At 44.0% G+C, this 20,021-nt stretch overlaps 1 protein-coding gene across 2 annotated transcripts in view; it reads left to right on the top strand.

Moving 5' to 3' along the window:
• thsd7aa (thrombospondin, type I, domain containing 7Aa) overlaps nt 1-20,021 on the top strand; it is a 213,050-nt gene that overhangs the window by 67,680 nt on the left and 125,349 nt on the right. For both annotated transcript variants that reach the window (XM_032535292.1, XM_032535291.1), the window contains exons 2-3: nt 2,350-3,556; nt 12,397-12,645. In XM_032535292.1, coding sequence (XP_032391183.1) covers nt 2,350-3,556; nt 12,397-12,645 — 1,456 coding nt within the window. The remainder of the gene's footprint in view (nt 1-2,349; nt 3,557-12,396; nt 12,646-20,021) is intronic.

Raw genomic sequence — 20,021 nt, 5'->3', positions numbered from 1 at the left:
ACTCATGCTGTTTCCACCGCAGGGCCTGTTTGTTGCTGAAGGATAGAAACGACCCACTTGTGCTCTTTCATTATGCTGTTAGTGGAACTGGGAAGTCGGAATTTCCAAGCTCGCAGTAAGAAATGCCAACTGGAACTCCCACCCGATGTCGATTTCCCACTCAAAAAGTCGGGTTGATGTAATGTTTCATTACATCAGTCTACACACATTACTGTCCATCTTCTATCTCTGGATATGTTGCTACGTTGTTATAGTACATGTAGTGCATAAACAACTCGGGTGTGACATAACTCCCAGTTCTGACCTCTGACATTGAAGGTAGCATTGAGATTGTTGTTCAGCCAGGTTTTCCCTTGCATACAATTAGTATAAAGACGAGGCTCTAGGGCTAGACCAGTGCAGCAACATTCTCTATGTTTGGCTAAGAGCTCAAAGGACGGAAATACCTACTTGTGTCTAATTTAGAGGATTTTCAATTTATTTGCTGCTCATTTCTCAACTTCTCAGTTTTTCTTAATGTAAATGGCCTGTATCTACATACAAATTTTCTAGTCTTAACAACTACTCAAAGCGCTCTAACACAGTACAGGAACCATTCACCATTCATACACTGTGGCCGAGGCTGCCATACAAGGTGCTCATCAGATAAACATTCACACACATTCACACATTCAATGGCACATCATGAGCAATTGTGGGTTCCTTGTCTTGGCCAAGGACACTTTGACATGGGACTGTAGGACCAGGAATTGAACCACCAATTAAACTTTCCAATTGTTAGACAATCGCTCTACAACCTGATCCACCGCTCTAACACCTGAGCTACAGCCGCATTGCTACAAAATGTTTTTAATATTATCATTATCATTATTATTATTTGAGCTAAGTTCTCATCAGGGAACCATTCTTTTACAATATTTCCTAGAGATAGATCAATGTTTCTATTGATTGCCTCTTAAACTGTGTTTTTGTTGATTGCTATACAAAGTGACTAGTGCTAAAGGAAATAATTTATTTTTGTTTTCTTTATAAGTGTTGGATAATGTTACTTATTTATTATTTTGTGGTCTTAGGATAGCAAACTTTGCCATCTTGTAACCTTATCGTACCGTAAAATTGTCATTTGGAGTGATGCTTTGCAGATTCTGGACCTACAAAGGTTCCCCACCCTGTTGACACTAGACAAGGCTAATGATATGCAATGCTGCACCATTCCTCATGTCAGTTCATTTTTATGTTGTATTGATTGAGGCGTCTTCTGCTCTGGCTTTGCATCAGCTGCGCTCCTAACAGGGGTTTTGTGGTGAAAGTGATGTTTACTTAGAACTATAATTGCATTCTCATAAATCCAGTGGAAGTGCAATCAAGATATTGCACTGGGAAGCACTTACGGGATGAGAGAAAGCAGTAGTGTTGTCTTCAGAAGCTCTTCAGAACTATAAATAATATCCTTTTTCTGTGAAAATCTAAATCCTGCTTGGATTGGGGTTTTTGGCATGTTAAAATTTCTTCTGGTTGATTACAATTTAGGTCTGATGCTGCGTTCCAACACTGTTTTTAGCCCGTAAGTTACGACTTCAAGTCACGAATCACAACTTGGTAGCGTTCCAGGCAAAGTCACCACAAACCCATCTAGCTAGTGTTAGCGCTAGCTAGCGGTTAACTACCGTTGATGTTAGCTAGCATTAGCTGATACTAGTGATTTCTAGTTGGCAACATATTTTGGGCTTCATTTAATAAACATAACCTTTAGTAGTACACAATAATATGTGTATTGTTTTGATAAAGTGCCGAATTGCTTTAAGTTGTGTATTTTTGTCTATTTATTTCCATTTCTCACTGTTAATCACCAGCGTCTGTACAGCATCAACAGGGGTCAACTTTGTTGTTTATGTGTGTGTGACGTTCAGGAGTAGTGAGTTACGGTTCTGACTGCCGTTCCAGGGCACTTTCACAGGGAGAAGGTTGTGAAAACACAGGTTTTCCAGTTTTGCCTGGAACGCAGCATTACTGGGCTATTCCATTGATCATTTTATCAGACAAGCCAAAAGTTTATCCATATGAGATTATCTAAACCATGCTATTTGGAAAATAGCCCTGAAAGTGTTAGTATACTCCCTTACAGTACAGAGAAATAGTGCATGTATGACTCTACATGTAGGTATTTTCTGTGGGTCAAAGTCAAATCATGAAGTCATTGTGAAACTTTACTGTTTGCCTTTTTCTTCTCTTCTGAATGTTTGGCTAATCTGGGGGTTTGCTGTCTAACTGTCGGACTTCTCTTTCACAAGCATGGTTGGAATACACATTGGCTTTTCCTTGACCTCTCTGTTGTCTTACTCTTCACAGGTCCATGGGGTCGCTGTATGGGCAGCGAGTGTGGACCTGGAGGCAGCCAGAGCAGGGCGGTATGGTGTGCTCACTCTGAAGGCTGGACCACCCTGCACACCAACTGCGACCAGACAGAACGGCCCGACAACCAGCAGAGCTGCTTCAGAGTGTGCGACTGGCACAAAGATCTGTATGACTGGCAGCTGGGTGCGTGGAACCAGTGTGTCCCGGTGTCGATGCGAAGTGCTGGGGTGCAGCGCCCCACTGTGTGTACCCGGGGAGAGGAAGGCATCCAGACCCGTGAGGTGGGCTGTGTCCAGAAAGCAAACGCCGAACCCGCAGAGGATGCAATCTGTGAATACTTTGAGCCCAAACCACGCCTAGAGCAGGCCTGTCTCATCCCCTGTCCACGGGACTGTGTGGTGTCTGAGTTCAGCTTGTGGACTCACTGTTCTAAAACCTGTGGGATGGGCTTACAGAACCGCATCCGCTTCGTTCTGGCTCCACCACTGTTTGGTGGGGCAGCCTGCCCAAACTTGACCGAGTTTCAGACATGCCAGCCAGGGCCCTGTGAGGGAGAGGAGAGCCTCTACAGCCTCAGGGTTGGACCCTGGGGGCTCTGCTCTGTCCCGATGCCAAGGCAAGCCAGACAAGCTGATAAACCACCCACAGGGAGTGACAGACCATCCAAGGAAAGTGAAACACTTTCCAAAGAGACTGACAAACAGTCCAGAGAAGGTAACAAACAGTCCAGACAGAGCGAAAAAACATCTATAGGGGGTGAGAAACAATCCAAAGAGGGTATCAAAGTGTCCAGTGAGGGCGACAGACGGAGCCGAGAGGGCGACAAACAGCATAAAGAAGGAGACACAGGGTCCAAAGAGGGTGATAAACTGTCCAGAGAGGGGCGCAAACCAGCCAGACCCAACAAAAAATTGGGCAAGGCAAACCGGAGACCAGACAGGCCATCCCGGCAGGCAGACAGGCCCAAACGACAGAAAAAGGCTAAAAACAAAGAGAAAAAAGAGAAAATGAGAGAGAAAGTCCGGGAGAGATTGAGGGAGAGGGGTAAAGTGAAGGATCCTGAGACCAGAGAACTCATCAAGAAGAAGAGAACCAGAAACCGTCAGAACCGCCTGGGAGGAAAGTTCTGGGACCTGCAGGTTGGCTACCAGACCAGAGAAGTGTCCTGTGTGCATAAGAGTGGAAATGTTGAAGCTCTCAGGTAAGAATGACATACGTTCATGATGAAATAAGTTTCCATTTGTGTCACATACATGTCATCTACAATGTGTTTCTTTCCAATACTGTGTGACTGTATGCTTTCAAAGGCATATTCTACTTTTGTAAGAATATTTTGGCATGGTTTCAGCATTAAGACAAGAATAATGGTAATATCTACTTCAAGTCTAATGATTTTTAGCATCAGATTAGGATTGGGTAAAGGTACATTTTAAGGTGAGTGAAGGCTGGCAGTGGATGGCCTGTTAGGTTTAGGGTGTGGGATTAAGTGTCCCGGTCAAGGTTAGGGTTTGGGATTTTGTGAAGTCCTGCCTGCCCTGACTACTTCAACCCTTGTGTTGTCTTCTCATAGATCATGCAACTTTTGTGTTTTTGCGGCTTGTTTTTGTCGATTTTATTAAATTTTTCTGTTGTCGTTCTGAGAGAGAATTTTTTTGTAAATGCGTCAAATTTCAAAAAACAAGAGGGTTAAAGCAAATAACAAAGGAACTCCCATAAGGCACAGGCTTCTTTCACTTTAGGGTTAGCTGGCTATTTTATTCCAACTGCATTTGAAGTGTTTTCTGATCTGACGGCCATCTCAGCAAGACGACTTATTTGTCTTTCCTCCAAAACTTAGTTAAAAAAAGAGCTATATGATGACAACATTATGCTTAAGGTTTGGTTTGGTTTCGGCACAAAACAACTTGCTTGGAAGGTAGACAATGAACGACTATAGTCATGCTTTAAAAAACAAACAAATGCTGACATTGATATAGTTGGGCCATAAAATATTGGTCCCCCTAAAGTTTTTGTGTGAATTGACCTTCCTATGACAACACTGTGCAAATCCAACATACACATAAAAGCTCTCATGCCATCAATGCCTTTCTGGGTATGGCATCATAAAGTGTTCTCTAATAAATTCAATGTCGATTTATTCAGCGGATAGTAACTTTATCTTGAGAAGAGTGGCTTTTTGAAAACCAACAAAAGAAACTGAACTGAACAGCTGATATGGAAAAAAGAGGTACACCACTCACTTAAGGCCAAGAATGCAGGACTACACTGATGAATGATCATGACATTTCATTAATCTTCATGAGAAGATCAGCAAATTGCCTCCGAGTGTGGCCAGACAACATGCTGTTTGACCTACATTGTTTGAATCATACTGATTTGCACTGGTTCCACCTGCTTACTTTCAAGGCTTCTTGCTGTTGACAACCGCTTTGCATCTAATATATATATTTTTACTTCCTGCTAACGAGTTGTTTATCCATGACAGGATATGTACAAATGTGCATTCCTGTCTGAAACCTTGTCTTATTACATACGTTTACTACACTACTGCACAACCTGTTTGCAATACAGTTTATACATTTTAATGTTAATTCACCACAGAATTATATATGTTTGTTTTTCATTGTACAAGATTATTGCCATATTGATGTTTTATTTATTTGCAGTATCAAATTGTAACAAGAGTTATCTTAAGACACTAAAGACAGAGTAGGTCTAGAGCACACTGTAATGGACAAAGACCCAACAATTCCCGTAATTTCCGTGATTCCCTCAAGAGCTATGCACATTCATTGTCAGAAGAAAAATTGTACTTGTTGTGTGCATTAAATTGCCCATTGAAGAGCCTGTACTGTTAAGCTTGATGACATATTTTCAAAGAAAGGGATGTGGCTTGTTTGTTGTGCACTGTCATGTCGCTGCACACTCCAGCTCACAATGCATGTCTGTGGCACTCAATGGCTTTAAGTGTCACGGCTCATAACAATTAGTCATATTGTGTGTGTTGTAATAACACTGTAAGCCTTCAGGTTATCACTGTTTCCTGCCTCGAATGTAATATTTAGTCAGAGCTAATTGAGATTATTCAAAAGCCTACATGAAGGCTTGAGATTAATTAGTGGAATTATTAATGCTATCCATATATTATGTATAAGGCCACAGTGCTGGGCCTTATATAATGACCGTATATAGAATTGCTGTCAGTTTCAATTAGTCAATGTTGAACATCATTTTGTCTATTGTACTTCCTCAGTGTCCATACAGTTTCTCCCACCTCAATAACACTGGACACGTTTCCATCCTAAAATGTACGTCTCAATACATGTTTTTCTTCAGCTAGGTCAATGTCCATGTGGCTTCTGAGAGCCATGTTCTTTGTTGGAAGATGAATGGCCTCATTCTGTCTCGCTGTGCTTGCTGGGCTCTAACAGAGGCCACTGAGCAGCATCCATTACATCCTGAGAAAATCAAGGCTCTTGTGATACATTTGCTTTTGAACGAGGGTCAGAATTCACATCATTCAAACTTCAGGCAAAAGCCAATCGTCATGTTTCACTCCAGAAGCATTTTATATTTATAGGATTGATATCAACTTTAGAATATTCTTTTTATCCAAAAGAGAACTACATATCCATATCCCCTTTTTTAGCTCTTCTAGCAATGCCCAAGAATTCATTCTGACACCCTGCTCTAGTGGAGGACTGTATGTCACAGAATGCACAGATAGGTAAGGGCTTCAAAGAGGATTGGTGATGACTATATTAATGTGGACCGGATCCCAGAGTCAAGTTTATTTACAGTTAGAGCCATACCTGTGGGACCTTTTTTTTAAATTGCTTATTATCCCCAAGTGCCCAGGATTTAAATATGTTGAACTCCACTGGGCCTTTATTGAGTGTTTTAAAAAGACACGTTGTAATTGTTGTAAATATTTTTAAAGGTGACACATTATGCAAAATGGCCCTTTTCATGGCTTTTCAACATAAATAAGTGTCCCTGGTGTGAGAAAAGACCTTCATCTTTCTTTTTCTTTTGCTCAGAAAACACGTGTAACAATAATCACAACGTCCTATGAAGGACGTTATATCTAGATGCCATTGTGTCTTACCATAAAGTTTTCCTGTGACACTAGATGATGATGAGTACGGTGGCCGACAGGGGCAAACGCACTGCATCTTAAGAAAACGCATGCAAATACACAAAACACAAGCTAATTAAGAAAACCACTTCATTCATTTCATATCACATGCACAGCATTTAGCAAACACGCTGCAAACACATCCCAAAAACAAATGCATCAGAAAAACGGAAGGTGAGGTTATGTCAGAAAGAGTGGATATTTAGATTTCCTAATTTTTTAATTAGATTTTTGATTAGTGCTCTACTTTTTAGTAACATACATGGGCTAAAGAGTTCTCTTGTAGATACGTTAATACATGCACGCAATAATATTGGAATGACAAATTGATTCTGGTGGTCCATGAAACAAAATCAACAATCTGTCAAGTATAGAGAATAAATTATTAAGGCAAACATTTAAATTAATTGAGAAACGTGTAATTGAGAAAAGTAATGACAAAATATGTATTTTGTATGTGTAGTTTTGACAACTCGCAGGTACTGACCACATTACATTTGGAATAGATATGTAAGGTCGCACAAGAGAAAGTTTGTGAACTGGTGATTGTGAAGCCCTCAGTATTCTTCAAATGAACTGCTTGTTATATTGCATACCGTGATAACATATTGTGGAACTGAAAATCCTTGCCAACCGTTACATTTTGTATCTGTAAAGCCATAAAGGCCATAGTCACATACAATGGTTTAAAAAAGAAAGCTCAATTGCTGCAGAACAAATAGAAAAAAACTAAAACAGCCAATAGTTAATTTTTACACAAAGGTGTCTATTCCGCAAAGTGGATTTAACAAACTTTTTCACTAAACCCACTTTCTGGAATACACCACTGATGTTGAGGGAATATGAGGACAAATGTAACTGTAGAAACTCAAAGGGAAGAGAACGTCTTGGGTTAAGTAGGTAACCCTTGTTCCCCTTCGAGGGGAACCAGAGAAGGGAAGCAGTGTGTCATCATCCCAAATGCCCTATAGGCCTCTACACAACATAGAGAAAGAAACAAGTGTTTTTCAACTCCCCAGTAATCCCATCATTGAACAAAGCCATATTGCTGTAAAGCGGCTGCTGAAAATACGGATAACAAATTTTTGGGGTTTGTAATCGACCACTTTTAACCCTGTTTATCAAATTGGCCGACTCGGACAAAGGAAAGCTGCAGGCATGTATAGCAGTATTCCACCAGTCTTTTGCATCTGTGCGATCCCTAAACAACAGTCGCTTCACTTGGTTCTTAAAGGTCCCATAACATGACAATTCCACTTTATGAGGTTTTTTAACATTAAAATGAGTCCCCCCAGCCTGCCTATGGTACCCCAGTGGCTAGAAATGGTGATAGGTGTAAACCGAGTCCTGGGTATCCTGCTCTGCCTTTCAGAAAATGAAAGCTCAGATGGGCTGATCTGGAATCTTGCCCATTATGTCATAATGGGAAAGGTTACCTCCCCTTTCTCTGCTTTGCCCGTCCAGAGAATTTGGCCCACCAATGAGAGAGAGAGACATGATGGCTTTCAAACAAGCATAGTAGCAGGTGGTCAAGGACACCCCCAGTCTCTACCTTGCGCCCCCCCCACCTCCTCAAAAGCTACAGATATACATATTAAAGGACCACTAAGGTCTATATAAAAGAGACTTCAGATACAGTATTAGGGGACCACTAGGGCCTATATAAAAGAGACTTCAGATACAGTATTAGGGGATCACTAAGGTCCATTTAATAGACTTCAGATACAATATTAAGAACCACTAAGGTCTATATAAAGAGACTTCAGATATGGTATTGGGGACCACTAAGGTCTATATAAAAGCATCCAAAGAGCACCATGTCACGCTACTTTTGAAAATTCCACTCTGTGTGTAGAGGCGTTTTAAAAGGCAAGCAAATGTTGCTCTTTGTCTTCTTCCGGTCTTTATCCACTGGATGTGTGGTTTTCCGTGACCACTGTGCTGTCACAATGCTTATTTTAACATAGACATGGAATTCACAGGTTTTTGACGTTTAGTCAATTTGGACTCTTCACGCTACTCTTTTGTGATGATATTTTCCCCAAACTATTATCTACCTTAAAATCTATGCCCAAATCCTATGGTTATCTGCATGTAAAATTATATTCCTTAAGACTTTCAGTATATCATTGATACCTTCTGGGCTGACATTTTTTCAGCTATAAATGCATCGGTATACTGTTATTGTCACAACCCGCCGCTTGGGGGAGTGTTCTAAACTAATGTATACCAGCAGTAAATCTTTCCACTGACAAACAGGACACCAAACAGTTCTGCTCAAATGTAACTTTTATTCTAAAAAACAAGTTAAAACTAACGAAAAAAAACACAGATAATTAAAAGACACCATTAAAAGATTAAAATTCAAGTACTAAAACTAAATATGCTAGGAGTAATGTCCTTATCGTTCGTGTCCAACGTTCTTTACAGTGCGTGGCAGTGGTTATGCCAAGACGGCCGCATCCCACTCCGGGAAGCCTAGGCTCTTCCTTTGCTGGTCCGCGTAGTGTCTTACGTTTCTCCTTGGCTGTCACTGGGAGAGAACAGAGAGAGAGCTCTCAGTAAACAGATCATAAAGTAGTTCTTTGCCCACACACTCTCCAAGGATAGCTGGAAGACTTTCCTTCACTTATCTTATTTCTCGCTTTGAACTCGTCTGGGTGGCTGCAGTCCCCCGTTGCGTCGGGCTCTACGGACGTAATCCGGTCTGCACCCCCACACTTTTCACCCGCACTTTCGGACGCTTTTCCCACCGGCACTTTCCAGCCCGTCTGCTCGTCTCGGCTTCCACTGTCCCCCGCATCAGTCGGTCTCTCCCTGCTCTGCTCTGCTCCTCAGCGTCCCCTCTTCTTTCATTATCCTTTGGTTCCTTTGGCTTCCGGTTCACGTCCTCCGTTCTCGGCATTGCCCTGCCACCTCCCCTGGGCACGGCCCGAGCTTTGTCGGTTCATGACCGTGAGTCATGAGTCTTTTTCCCTGCGTGTCCTCTCTTTCCTTTTAACTGGCCTTTCACCAAACCACCTGCTCCCATTATCTCATGTTTTTCACTTGTCTTGGTTGAGCTCGTTAAGTCGAGAGTAAAAAAGGAGGAGCTACAGCTTGTCAAAAGGTAAAAACACAAACAATTCATGCAATAAAAAAGCTGTAAATAAAACATACGCATGCAACAAACAGAATAAAGACATGCAAGCACTAAAATCCTAAAAACACATGCCATAAGTCCATTAACAAATCATTACAGCAATTCTCAGGCATTTACATTAACTGTCCAAAATCGACTTTTGACATTATCACCTCTATAGTAGTTTGTCATTGTTACCGGCAGAGCCCAGGTTCAGTATGTTATTAAAGTTTAGGAGATTCATAGGCAATGATGCACGCATGTAGCCTACTGTACATAACGTGCAAGACAAATACCATTGCATTTAATGGATCATAATCGGCTAAAATAAAGCCTCAAAGAGCCCCTATTATACTGCTTTTCAGCGTCATATTTGTTTTCATGGGGTCAACTACAATAAGTTTACATGGTTTGATATCATTTAGATATGAGTCATACTTTGATACGAGTCAAATTGACTGAAAGCTGGATTGTTCAAAATGAGATCCCTCAATGGTGAGAACTGGAAGTTTTACACCCCTGCCTACTGCATGTCCCTAGTGTGAGCCTCTTCACCCTTATGAGTTGACTATAATTTTAATCTCTTTTTTTTGTTTTTGAAGTGACCTCGGGTGTTATAAAATGTATTATTATCATTATTATATATATGAAAAACTTTGCTGGCGTTCTCGGTCAGTAACGTCATTAATTGAGCAATTTCAAACAGGAACGTTTCCGAGGCGTTTTAAGCAGTGACAAAAAGTGCTGTCTGGGGGAGAGAAGGCTCCATTTGCATTGAAATGTGTTTTATTGTACTTTATCAGTCCCTCCAGGATCCCGTGGCCTTTTGAGATTGTTACAGCCACAAAGGCCTGATGTTGCTGGAGATTATTTTGTAAAAAACAGCGAGTTGCGAGTGTTTTTTGTACGTTTGTTGCAATCAAGTTGCGGGAGACAGAGAAAGTTGCAAAAAAGGTTGCGATTTAATTTTGTACAGTTCTTTAAAAATAAAAAGGAAACTCAGGCTCAGTGGCAGAGCACATGTACTGAGAGGTTTCTGCCTCGACACAGAGGTCCAGGGTTCGAGTCTGACCTGTGTCAATTTTCTGCATGTCTTGAAACTTGTTTAGGGGAGAATAAAATCGCTATGGTCTTTCTCCTAGCCAAAAAGGCTCAGAAAACTGCAAATATTGGTATAATGTGAAAATTGCTGGTGGATTTAAGACAAAAAATAATTTTTGAATGGATCAAATATTAACATGTCTGTCAGTGGCTTGTTGAGTTTTACATCGTTAGTTCATTTCCTATCCTGGCCTGGGACACATTGATACGGTTTGGTAAAGGACTTATTGTGTTATGCTGAGGCAGGAATGGGGACCCAAATGCAGCGAGGAGTCAGAGGGAGTCAGAAGGAGCCGTAACGGGGTTTATTAACTCAGTTCAAAAACACAGGAGCAAAAAGCAAAGACCAAGCAAAAGGGCAAACTGGCACAGGGAAGGCAGGAGTCCAAACGAAAGTCCAAAACCGACACAGGGAAGGCAGGAGTCCAAACAAAAGTCCAAACCAGACGCAAGGATGGCAGGGCACCGACAGGGAGAATATCTCGAGGGAAGACTCACGGGGAAACACACTGAGGATCACAGGAACACAGGCAGGAGAATGAGCAGCAGGAACACTTGCAAGACAGACTACTAGAATGATCCGACAAGAGACAAAGGAAACACTGGGGTTAAATACGAGAGGTAACGAGGTAACAGGGAACAGGTGCGACATCAGGTGAATCATATTAGGGCGGGGCAGGACAATCACACAGACCAACGTAAAGCTAGACAAGACAGGAAACAGTACTACCAAAATAAAACAGGAAACAGAACAAACAGACACACAGGGGAACACAAGACAGGATCAAACAACACAAGACCGGGGAGAGGCTGAGACAAAAAACACAAGGAGGCCAAACAGGAGAAAATAAACCCAAGCAACCCCCAAACCATAACATATTCGACTTTAACTTATCATTGCACTTACAATAACGAGCGTAGCTGTCCTCAATTCAGGTCATCCTGTACGTCTCATCTCTGTTTTTTCTTGTATGAGTGTGTGTGTGCACGTCAGTAAAACTTATACAGTTGGCAGGTCGGTCTGATATGTTTTGCACTGTACGTGTTGTTGGTAAATGTGAGATGTTTGAGTCACACACGTCTCATTAAACAAGGCAATGAATATGACTACGTACGTGTGACGTCAACCCATTCTCCCTCCCGCATGGTCATTGGCTCTCAGAGTCAAATACTGATACAGAGTCTGGCATGGGGGACTGCTGGGATTGGTTGAAGTTTCGGGAAACTCAGGTGATTTGTAGCAAGGTGGTGTCTTGCTCAGCAACACTTTCACATGTGGCCGCTAGAGCCAGGGATCATACCGCCAATCTTGTGGTGGAGGGGAAATCACTTGACCTCCAAGCCACAAGCCATTCCCAAAAAGCCCCTATGCTACTCTCCATCAAAGGACAGTGTACAAAATGTTCAGGTACCAGACAAATGTAGCTGGCAGCAGGTCATGTAGGCTTCATGTAAATTCCATGAATATCTTGAGGAAACTAAACTTGTCTGGTGTCTGGTTAAAGTGCTCTTTGCTAACTGGTGTCTGTACTCAACCAAAGGTTGTTATATGTTGGAAGAAGCAACACTCTGTAACACCACTGTAGAACAACCATTTGTAATTTGTAACATAACACATCCTACATTATTAAGGTATTAATGTTTCATCTTGTCTCACGGTATCTTGCTTTCTCATCTTCAGCCTGTGCTCTCAGGAGTCGTTGCCGGTGACCTTCCAGGCCTGCGTCATGACCAAAGACTGTGATGTAACTGAATGGTCTGAATGGTCAGCTTGTTCCAAGGAGTGCTACGACCCCAACGGGCCAAAGGGGGAGCGCACTCGTACCAGAAAAGTGAGCCAGTTCCCAATCGATGGAGGAGCAGATTGCCCTGAGCTGGAGGAGAAAGAGTCCTGCAGCCCCCTGGGAGATGGAGTGCCGCCCTGCATTGTGTAAGTACTGGACAAGGAGAAAAAGAGAGTTATCCAACTAAAGAAAAAGTGTTAAAAGTTCACGTAAGTAAATGTAGAATGTTTCATATAAGCAGTGTCATGTAAGCAGTGTTCCCCTTGGATTTCTTCCAGCATCGGTGCGGAATTGCATGAGTTTTATTCTGCACTACAGGAAGATATTTAGTGACACAAGATAATCATTGTACCAAAGTTAGCTATAAGCTAATTTTCATCATTAGTCCCTGGGCAGGAAAAAGAGGATAATATCTCTGTCAGAAGGGAAACCTAACACTGGGGTATAAAACGCAAACACAAAAGGACAACAATCAAACACACAGTTGTGCAAATGCATAGTAATATAGAAGTTCTGTTATTGAGCAATTGTAGCGCCAGAGAACAGGGCTGTCTGAGGGGAAAAAATAAAAATATTGTAAAAAATAACGTACACCTACACTGATCCATCCATCCATCCATCTTCATCCGCTTATCCGGTATCGGGTCGCGGGGGCAGCAGCTCCAGTAGGGGACCCCAAACTTCCCTTTCCCGAGCCACATCAACTAGCTCCGACTGGGGGATCCCGAGGCGTTCCAGGCCAGGTTGGAGATATAATCTCTCCACCTAGTCCTGGGTCTTCCCCAGAGTCTCCTCCCAGTTGGACGTGCTGGAATACCTCCCTAGGGAGGCGCCCAGGAGGCATCCTTACCAGTGCCCGAAACCTCAACGGCTCCTTTCAACGCGAAGGAGCAGCGGCTCTACTCCGAGCTCCTCTCGGATGACTGAGCTTCTCACCCTATCTCTAAGGGAGACGCCAGCCACCCTCCTGAGGAAACCCATTTCGGCCGCCCTTGTACCCTTGATCTCGTTCTTTCGGTCATGACCCAGCCTTCATGACCATAGGTGAGGGTAGGAACGAAATTGCCCGTAGATACGAGAGCTTTGCCTTCTGGCCAGCTCTCTTTTCGTCACAACGGTGCGATAAACAGAATGTAATACCGCACCGGCTGCTCCGATTCTCCGACCAATCTCACGCTCCATAGTCCCTCCCACTCGAGCACAGACCCCAGGTACTTAAACTCCTTCACTTGAGGTAAGGCCTCATCTACCCGGAGAGAGCACTCCATCGGTTTCCTGCTGAGAACCATGGCCTCAGATTTAGAGGTGCTGATCCTCATCCCAGCCGCTTCACACTCGGCTGCGAACCGATCCAGTGGTGCTGAAGGTCACAGGCCGATGATGCCATCAGGACCACATCATCCGCAAAAAGAGCGATGGGATCCCGAGCCCACCGAACTGCAACCCCTCCCGCCCCGACTACGCCTCGATATCCTGTCCATATTATTACAAACAGGATGGTGACAAAGCGCAGCCTGGCGGAGGCCAACCCTCACCTGGAACGAGTCCGACTTACTGCGAGAACCCGGAACAGCTCTCGCTTTGGTCATACAGAGATTGGATGGCCCTAAGAAGGGACCCCCTCACCCCATATTCCCGCAGCACCTCCCACAATTTCTCCCGGGGACCCGGTCATACGCCTTCTCAGATCCACCAAAACACATGTAGACTGGTTGGGCATACTCCCAGGCCCCCTCCAGGATCCTTGCGAGAGTAAAGATCTGATCCGTTGTTCCACGGCCAGGACGGAATCCGCATTGTTTCTTCAATCCGAGGTTCGACTATCGGCCGAACCCTCCTTTCCAGCACCTTGGAGTAGACTTTACCAGGGAGGCTGAGAGTGTGATACCCCTGTAGTTGGCACACACCCTCTGGTCCCCCTTTTTGAAGAGGGGAACCCCCCCCCGGTCTGCCACTCCTTAGGCACGTCCAGACTTCCACGCAATGTTGAAGACGTGTCAACCAAGACAGCCCCCCACACCAGAGCTTTCAGCTTTCTGGACGGATCTCATCAATCCCTGGGGCTTTGCCGCTGTGGAGTTGTTTGACTACCACAGCGACTTCCGCCAGGGAAATTGACGACAATCCCCATCATCCTCCAGCTCTGCCTCCACCACAGAGGGCGTGTCAGCTGGATTTAGGAGTTCCTCAAAGTGCTCCTTCCACCGCTCTATACCTCCCCATTTGAGGTCAACAAGTCCATCCTTACTGTATACAGCTTGGATGATCCCTCGCTTCCCCACCTGAGGTGGCGAACGGTTTTCCAGAAGCACCTTGGTGCCGACCGAAAGTCCTTCCCATGTCTTCTCGAACTTCTCCCACACCGCTGCTTTGCCTCTGTCACGGCAGAGGCTGCAGCCTTCGGGCCCGTCGGTACCCTGCAACTGCCTCCGGATCCTCCGGGATAACATATCCCGGAAAGACTCCTTCTTCAGTCGGACGGCTTCCCTGACCACGGTGTCCACCAAGGTGTTCGTGGGTTACCGCCCTTGAGGCACCCAAGACCCTAAGACCACAGCTCGCTGCCGCAGCTTTAGCAATGGAAACTTTGAACATTGTCACTCAGGTTCAATGCCCCCAGCCTCCACAGGGATGCACGAAAAGCTCCGCCGAGGTGCGAGTTGAAAGCCCGTCGGACGGGCCTCTTCCAGACTTCCCAGTTTACGCACTAACACGTTTGGGCTTACCAGGTCTGTCCAGAGTCTTTCCCCACCCCCTGACCCAACTCACCACCAGATGGTGATCAGTTGACAGCTCTGCCCCTCTCTTCACCCGAGTGTCCAAACAACGGCCTCAGATCAGATGAAACAATTATAAAATCGATCATTGACCTTTGGCCTAGGGTGCTTCTGGTACACGTAACTTATGAACATCCCTATGTTCGAACATGGTGTTTGTGATGGACAATCCCGACTAGCACAGAAGTCCAACAACAGACAACCGCTCTGGTTTAGATCAGGGAGGCCGTTCTCCCAATCACGCCTCTCCAAGTATCTCCATCATTGCCCACGTGTGCGTTGAAGTCCCCCAGGAGAACAATGGAGTCCCCTACTGGAGCCCCATACAGGACTCCATTCAAGGTCTCCAAGAAGGCCGAATACTCCGAACTCTTGTTTGGTGCATACGCACAAACAACAGTCAGAGTTTTCCCCCCCAACACCCGCAGGCGTAGGGAGGCGACCCTCTCATCCACCGGGGTAAACTCCAACCCAGCGGCGCTCAGCCGGGGGCTTGTGAGTATCCCCACACCGCCCGGCGCCTCACACCCTGGGCAACTCCAGAGTGGAGAAGAGTCCAACCCCTATACAGGAGTACGGTTCCAGAACCGAGACTGTGCGTAGAGGTAAGCCCCACCAGATCTAACTGGTAGCGCTCCACCTCCCGCACAAGTTCCGGCTCCTTCCCCACAGAGAGGTGACTCCACGTCCCAGAGCAGCCTCTGCTGCCCGGGTCTGGTCCGTCGAAGCCCCTGACCTTCGCCGCCACCCATGTGGCAGCGCACCCGACCCCTTTGGATCCTCCCACAGGTGGTGGGCCCATGGGCTGGAGGGAGAAGTGCCACGTTGCTTCTTCGGGCTGTGCCCGACCGGGCTCCGTGGCAAACCCGGCCACCAGGCGCTCGCTCACGAGCCCACCGTCTGGGCCTGGCTCCAGACGGGGGCCCCGGGCTTCCACCGGGCAGGGTCCCTCTATCCCTTCCTTGATATTCCATAAGAGTTTTCGAACCATTCTTTGTCTGGCCCCTCCCCTATTTTAGGTGGTTTGACTACGTGTTTGTGCTGGCCCTGTGTGCAGATAGCCTACAGCTTTCGGGCCTGTACTCCCATCTGCTTCTCTTAACGGGGCGTGCCGACTGACATCTACTAACGACCTCATACAACCCCACTTTAAAAATACTGAACTGTCCCTTTAACAGTTTTCACTTTTAACACTTTCAACTTTTAGCCATGCTAGCAGCATGGCAATGCCCAACTATTCGAGAGATTACCATATGATTTGGTTCACAAATTCATGGTCCTTAAAGGATGAATCCAAGCCAGTGTATATTAAATAAAAGCACCGCTGTGCCCTATATACAATGGCACAGAGCTGGAACATTGACTGTAGTTGTTTGTCAAATGTCTGTCAAATGTCTGTCTCAAAGCAGAATGACAAGAGAGACATCTCATTCATCTTAGTTTAAGGATGACTTTACAACAGAGCCTCAAATTTATGCACTGGGGGCTAATAATCTGTTATGAATTAATACTATAAATAAATTGAATTGAATTGAATTAATAATCTACTGGTCACCTAACAAAAATGTGTTTTACACTGGCAGTTACATTAGCAAAGTGCAAAACATTGCTCAAGTCAATATTAGCAAAAGGCTAACGCTAGTAGGTACATAGACATATCCAATTACCAGTGTTGTGTGATTCATTAATGGCGCTGGGGTGACATTAATGGACCCTGCTGCAATTCCAATCAGGAAATACATATTTTGATGAATAGTAATTGTTGGTATTGTTATGTTGTGTGTATACATTTGAGTTTTTAACTTACATTATATTATACATTTTCACAGAAACATGTGATAACTAATGAAAAAGAGCTGCCAATCCAAACCACATAGCATTTCATTTAACGGCCGACCCATCATCATACACATCAGACATGCCATATAGATAGTGGTCATGATCATTTAGCTGGGATATGTCAGTTTTACTGAAGCAACTATATTGGGAATGACATGGCAAGACGCTGCTTGTATGTTGGTTCATACGGAAAAATATAAGTTGGGTATTTCAACGGCTGTCCTATGCGCTCGGTGAGCACTTCATTCTTCATTCAGCTGGTGACAATTGACCAGACGGTGTTGGGCTTATGGGAAAATGTGTTGAAGTTGATACGTTTTGAGCAGACCAAGGCTGCTCAAAACTAAAATAAAAGATATTTTCACAGATTTTGTTATTTCTGGTTTCACTTAATCTCTCTCTAAAACCCATGTATTTAATATATTTAGTTCTGTTATATGGGCAGAGTGGAATCATTCAACAACACTAAATCAAAGTCCATCGCCTCTTGCTGTCTTTTGTTTGACATGCAGCAGGGAATCTGTCCATGGTATGGAAGAACACTTTGAGTGTCCCCATCTGGGCAACTTTAAGCCCCAAGATGCAATGCTTTCCCAGGGGCCTCGTTGTTCTGCAGCAGTGCAAAGACAACTGAGTGTCAGAGAGACCTTGCTCATATATAATATATGGAGCCTTTCATTGGCGACCTCAAATGAATTCCATTATCAGCAGAGATGGAGGCAGGGTTTACATTTTCTGACCTCAGGGTTGAAACCACAATGCATTATTGCTGAGACGACTGCTGCCAATTCACGAGAAAGACACAAACCCATCCATGCTGCAATTAACAACCTCCTTTCAGCTTAAAAAAATGTAGTCCTAAAGAATTATCCTGTGGAAAGTCTGGTTAAATTGCAAACCCTGAGACATATTGTAACCAGAGATCTCAGGTCAATTATCATTTTTGTGTAGCACTCAATAAACGTGTGTGTGTAGCTCCCTTTATGTTGCTTTTACTGAACAGCCGCAAACCTTACAATTACGACCCTTGCCGTAAATCACTGTTGTAAGTCTTAAAGGCGCAGTGCATAACATAACAGAGTCCAACACGACACACTAATGAACCTTTTCAGATACAACATCAATAACACAAAAAGTCGTTCTAACAATGCTTCGAGGTACTCTCCACCATGGCTCACTCAGGCACAACTGATGCTGTTCAGTGGCTGCAAAAAGCCATGCGCACTCTCCCTCAAAGCAAAGAAGAAGAGCTGCAAATGGTTTTTAGAATCCAAGCATGTCTCTGACTCATATCTACATCTTAACATTATCAGAACAGTCTGTATATTCTTCTCTAAGAAATCCACAAATACACAGCAGACTGATGTTTTTATTGAAGGATAAAAAGAATAAAAGGTTGTGTCTTTAAATCACTTGGTATCATTTTAGACTCTTATTTAAATTGTAAAAAGCATGTTAAAACAATGGGTAATACAATCAGATATAATCAGCTTTCACCACTGCCATATCACTACTAAATACAACTTATTTAATTTTAATCATCTAGATACTTCCACCACTGGGGGAATTTATACAACAGAACAGCAGTGGATAGGGCAACTAGGGCAGCCACCAGGGGAGACTGTGTTGTACAGTATAGACGTTGGGGTTTCACAAATATGGCCAAAATGATAATCACATTATTTTGATCAATATTGAGATCACGATTAATTATCACGATTATTTGTTGATTTTAACCAAAACTAATTTTATTGTCACATAGGCTATTTAGAACTGCTTTCCCATCCATATTGTGCTACATACAAGGAAAATCTCCCTTTTAGGAAGAAACCTTGGTCAGACCTAGGCTCTTGGTAGGTGGTGTCTGGCGCCCAGTTGGGGTTGAAATGAATAGTGGCAATAACAGTCACCCTAAAAAGTAATTTGTAGTAGTTCTTTGTAGTAGTTCATGGCATAGCAGGGCACTTTGCGGCATTACAAGGCATAGCAGGACATAGCAGGGCACAGCAGAGCGTTGCGGGGCACCGCACAGCATAGTAGGATGTAACAGGGCATCGCAGGACGTGTAGCAGGATCACGGCGACAGTTGCAAACATGATTTCGGAGCCTCCTTGATCCAAGGGAACATGCTGGGAGGAAAAGAACAAAAGGACTCCGGGGAATGACTCCCTAGGCATTTCTGGGAAATACTGTATATGTACACAAATGGAAAGATAAAGGAGAGTGGAGCTCAGTGTGTCAAAGGAAGTTCTCCAGCAGTCTAAAACTATTAAAGCATAACTAAGAGAGACGGTAAAGAGAGGAGCCTGGTCAGGCTAGAACTCTCCCCTGCTGGATTGGGCTGTACTGCCCTGCCTCCCTCTAGTTTTCTTTTATTATTGATTATATGGTAAATGAATCTAACAACTATGATGAGAAGCAGGTAAGCTGGGTTAGGCGGACGCTGCGACTCCTCACTCCCTAACTATGAGCTTTATAAAAGTGGAGAGTTTTAAGTTTACACTTGAATGTGGTGACAGTGTCTGTCTTCTGAACCCAGACTGGGAGCTGGTTCCACAGGAGAGGAGCCTGAAAGCTGAAGGCTCTGGCTCCCATTCTACTTTTAGAGACTCTAAGAACCAGAAGCACTGTGTTTCTGCATTCTGGGAGCGTAGTGCTCTAGTGGGGCAATAAGGCACTAAGAGCTCTTCAAGATAAGATGGTGCTTGACCATTTAGAGCTTTGTAGGTGAGGAGAAGGATTTTAAATTCAATCCTGGATTTTACAGGAAGCCAATGCAGAGAAGCTAATACCTCTCTTTTCTTAGTTCTTGTCAGAACACGCGCTGCAGCATTCTGGATCAGCTGGAAAGTCTTAAGGGACTTATATGAGTATCCTGATAATAAAGAATTACAGTAGTCCAGCCT

The sequence above is a fragment of the Etheostoma spectabile genome, chromosome 14 (assembly GCF_008692095.1).
Source record: "Etheostoma spectabile isolate EspeVRDwgs_2016 chromosome 14, UIUC_Espe_1.0, whole genome shotgun sequence".
NCBI classification, from domain to species: Eukaryota; Metazoa; Chordata; class Actinopteri; order Perciformes; family Percidae; genus Etheostoma; species Etheostoma spectabile.
Note: the sequence above shows the minus strand (reverse complement) of the source record. Positions and strands in the feature narration are given on the sequence as shown.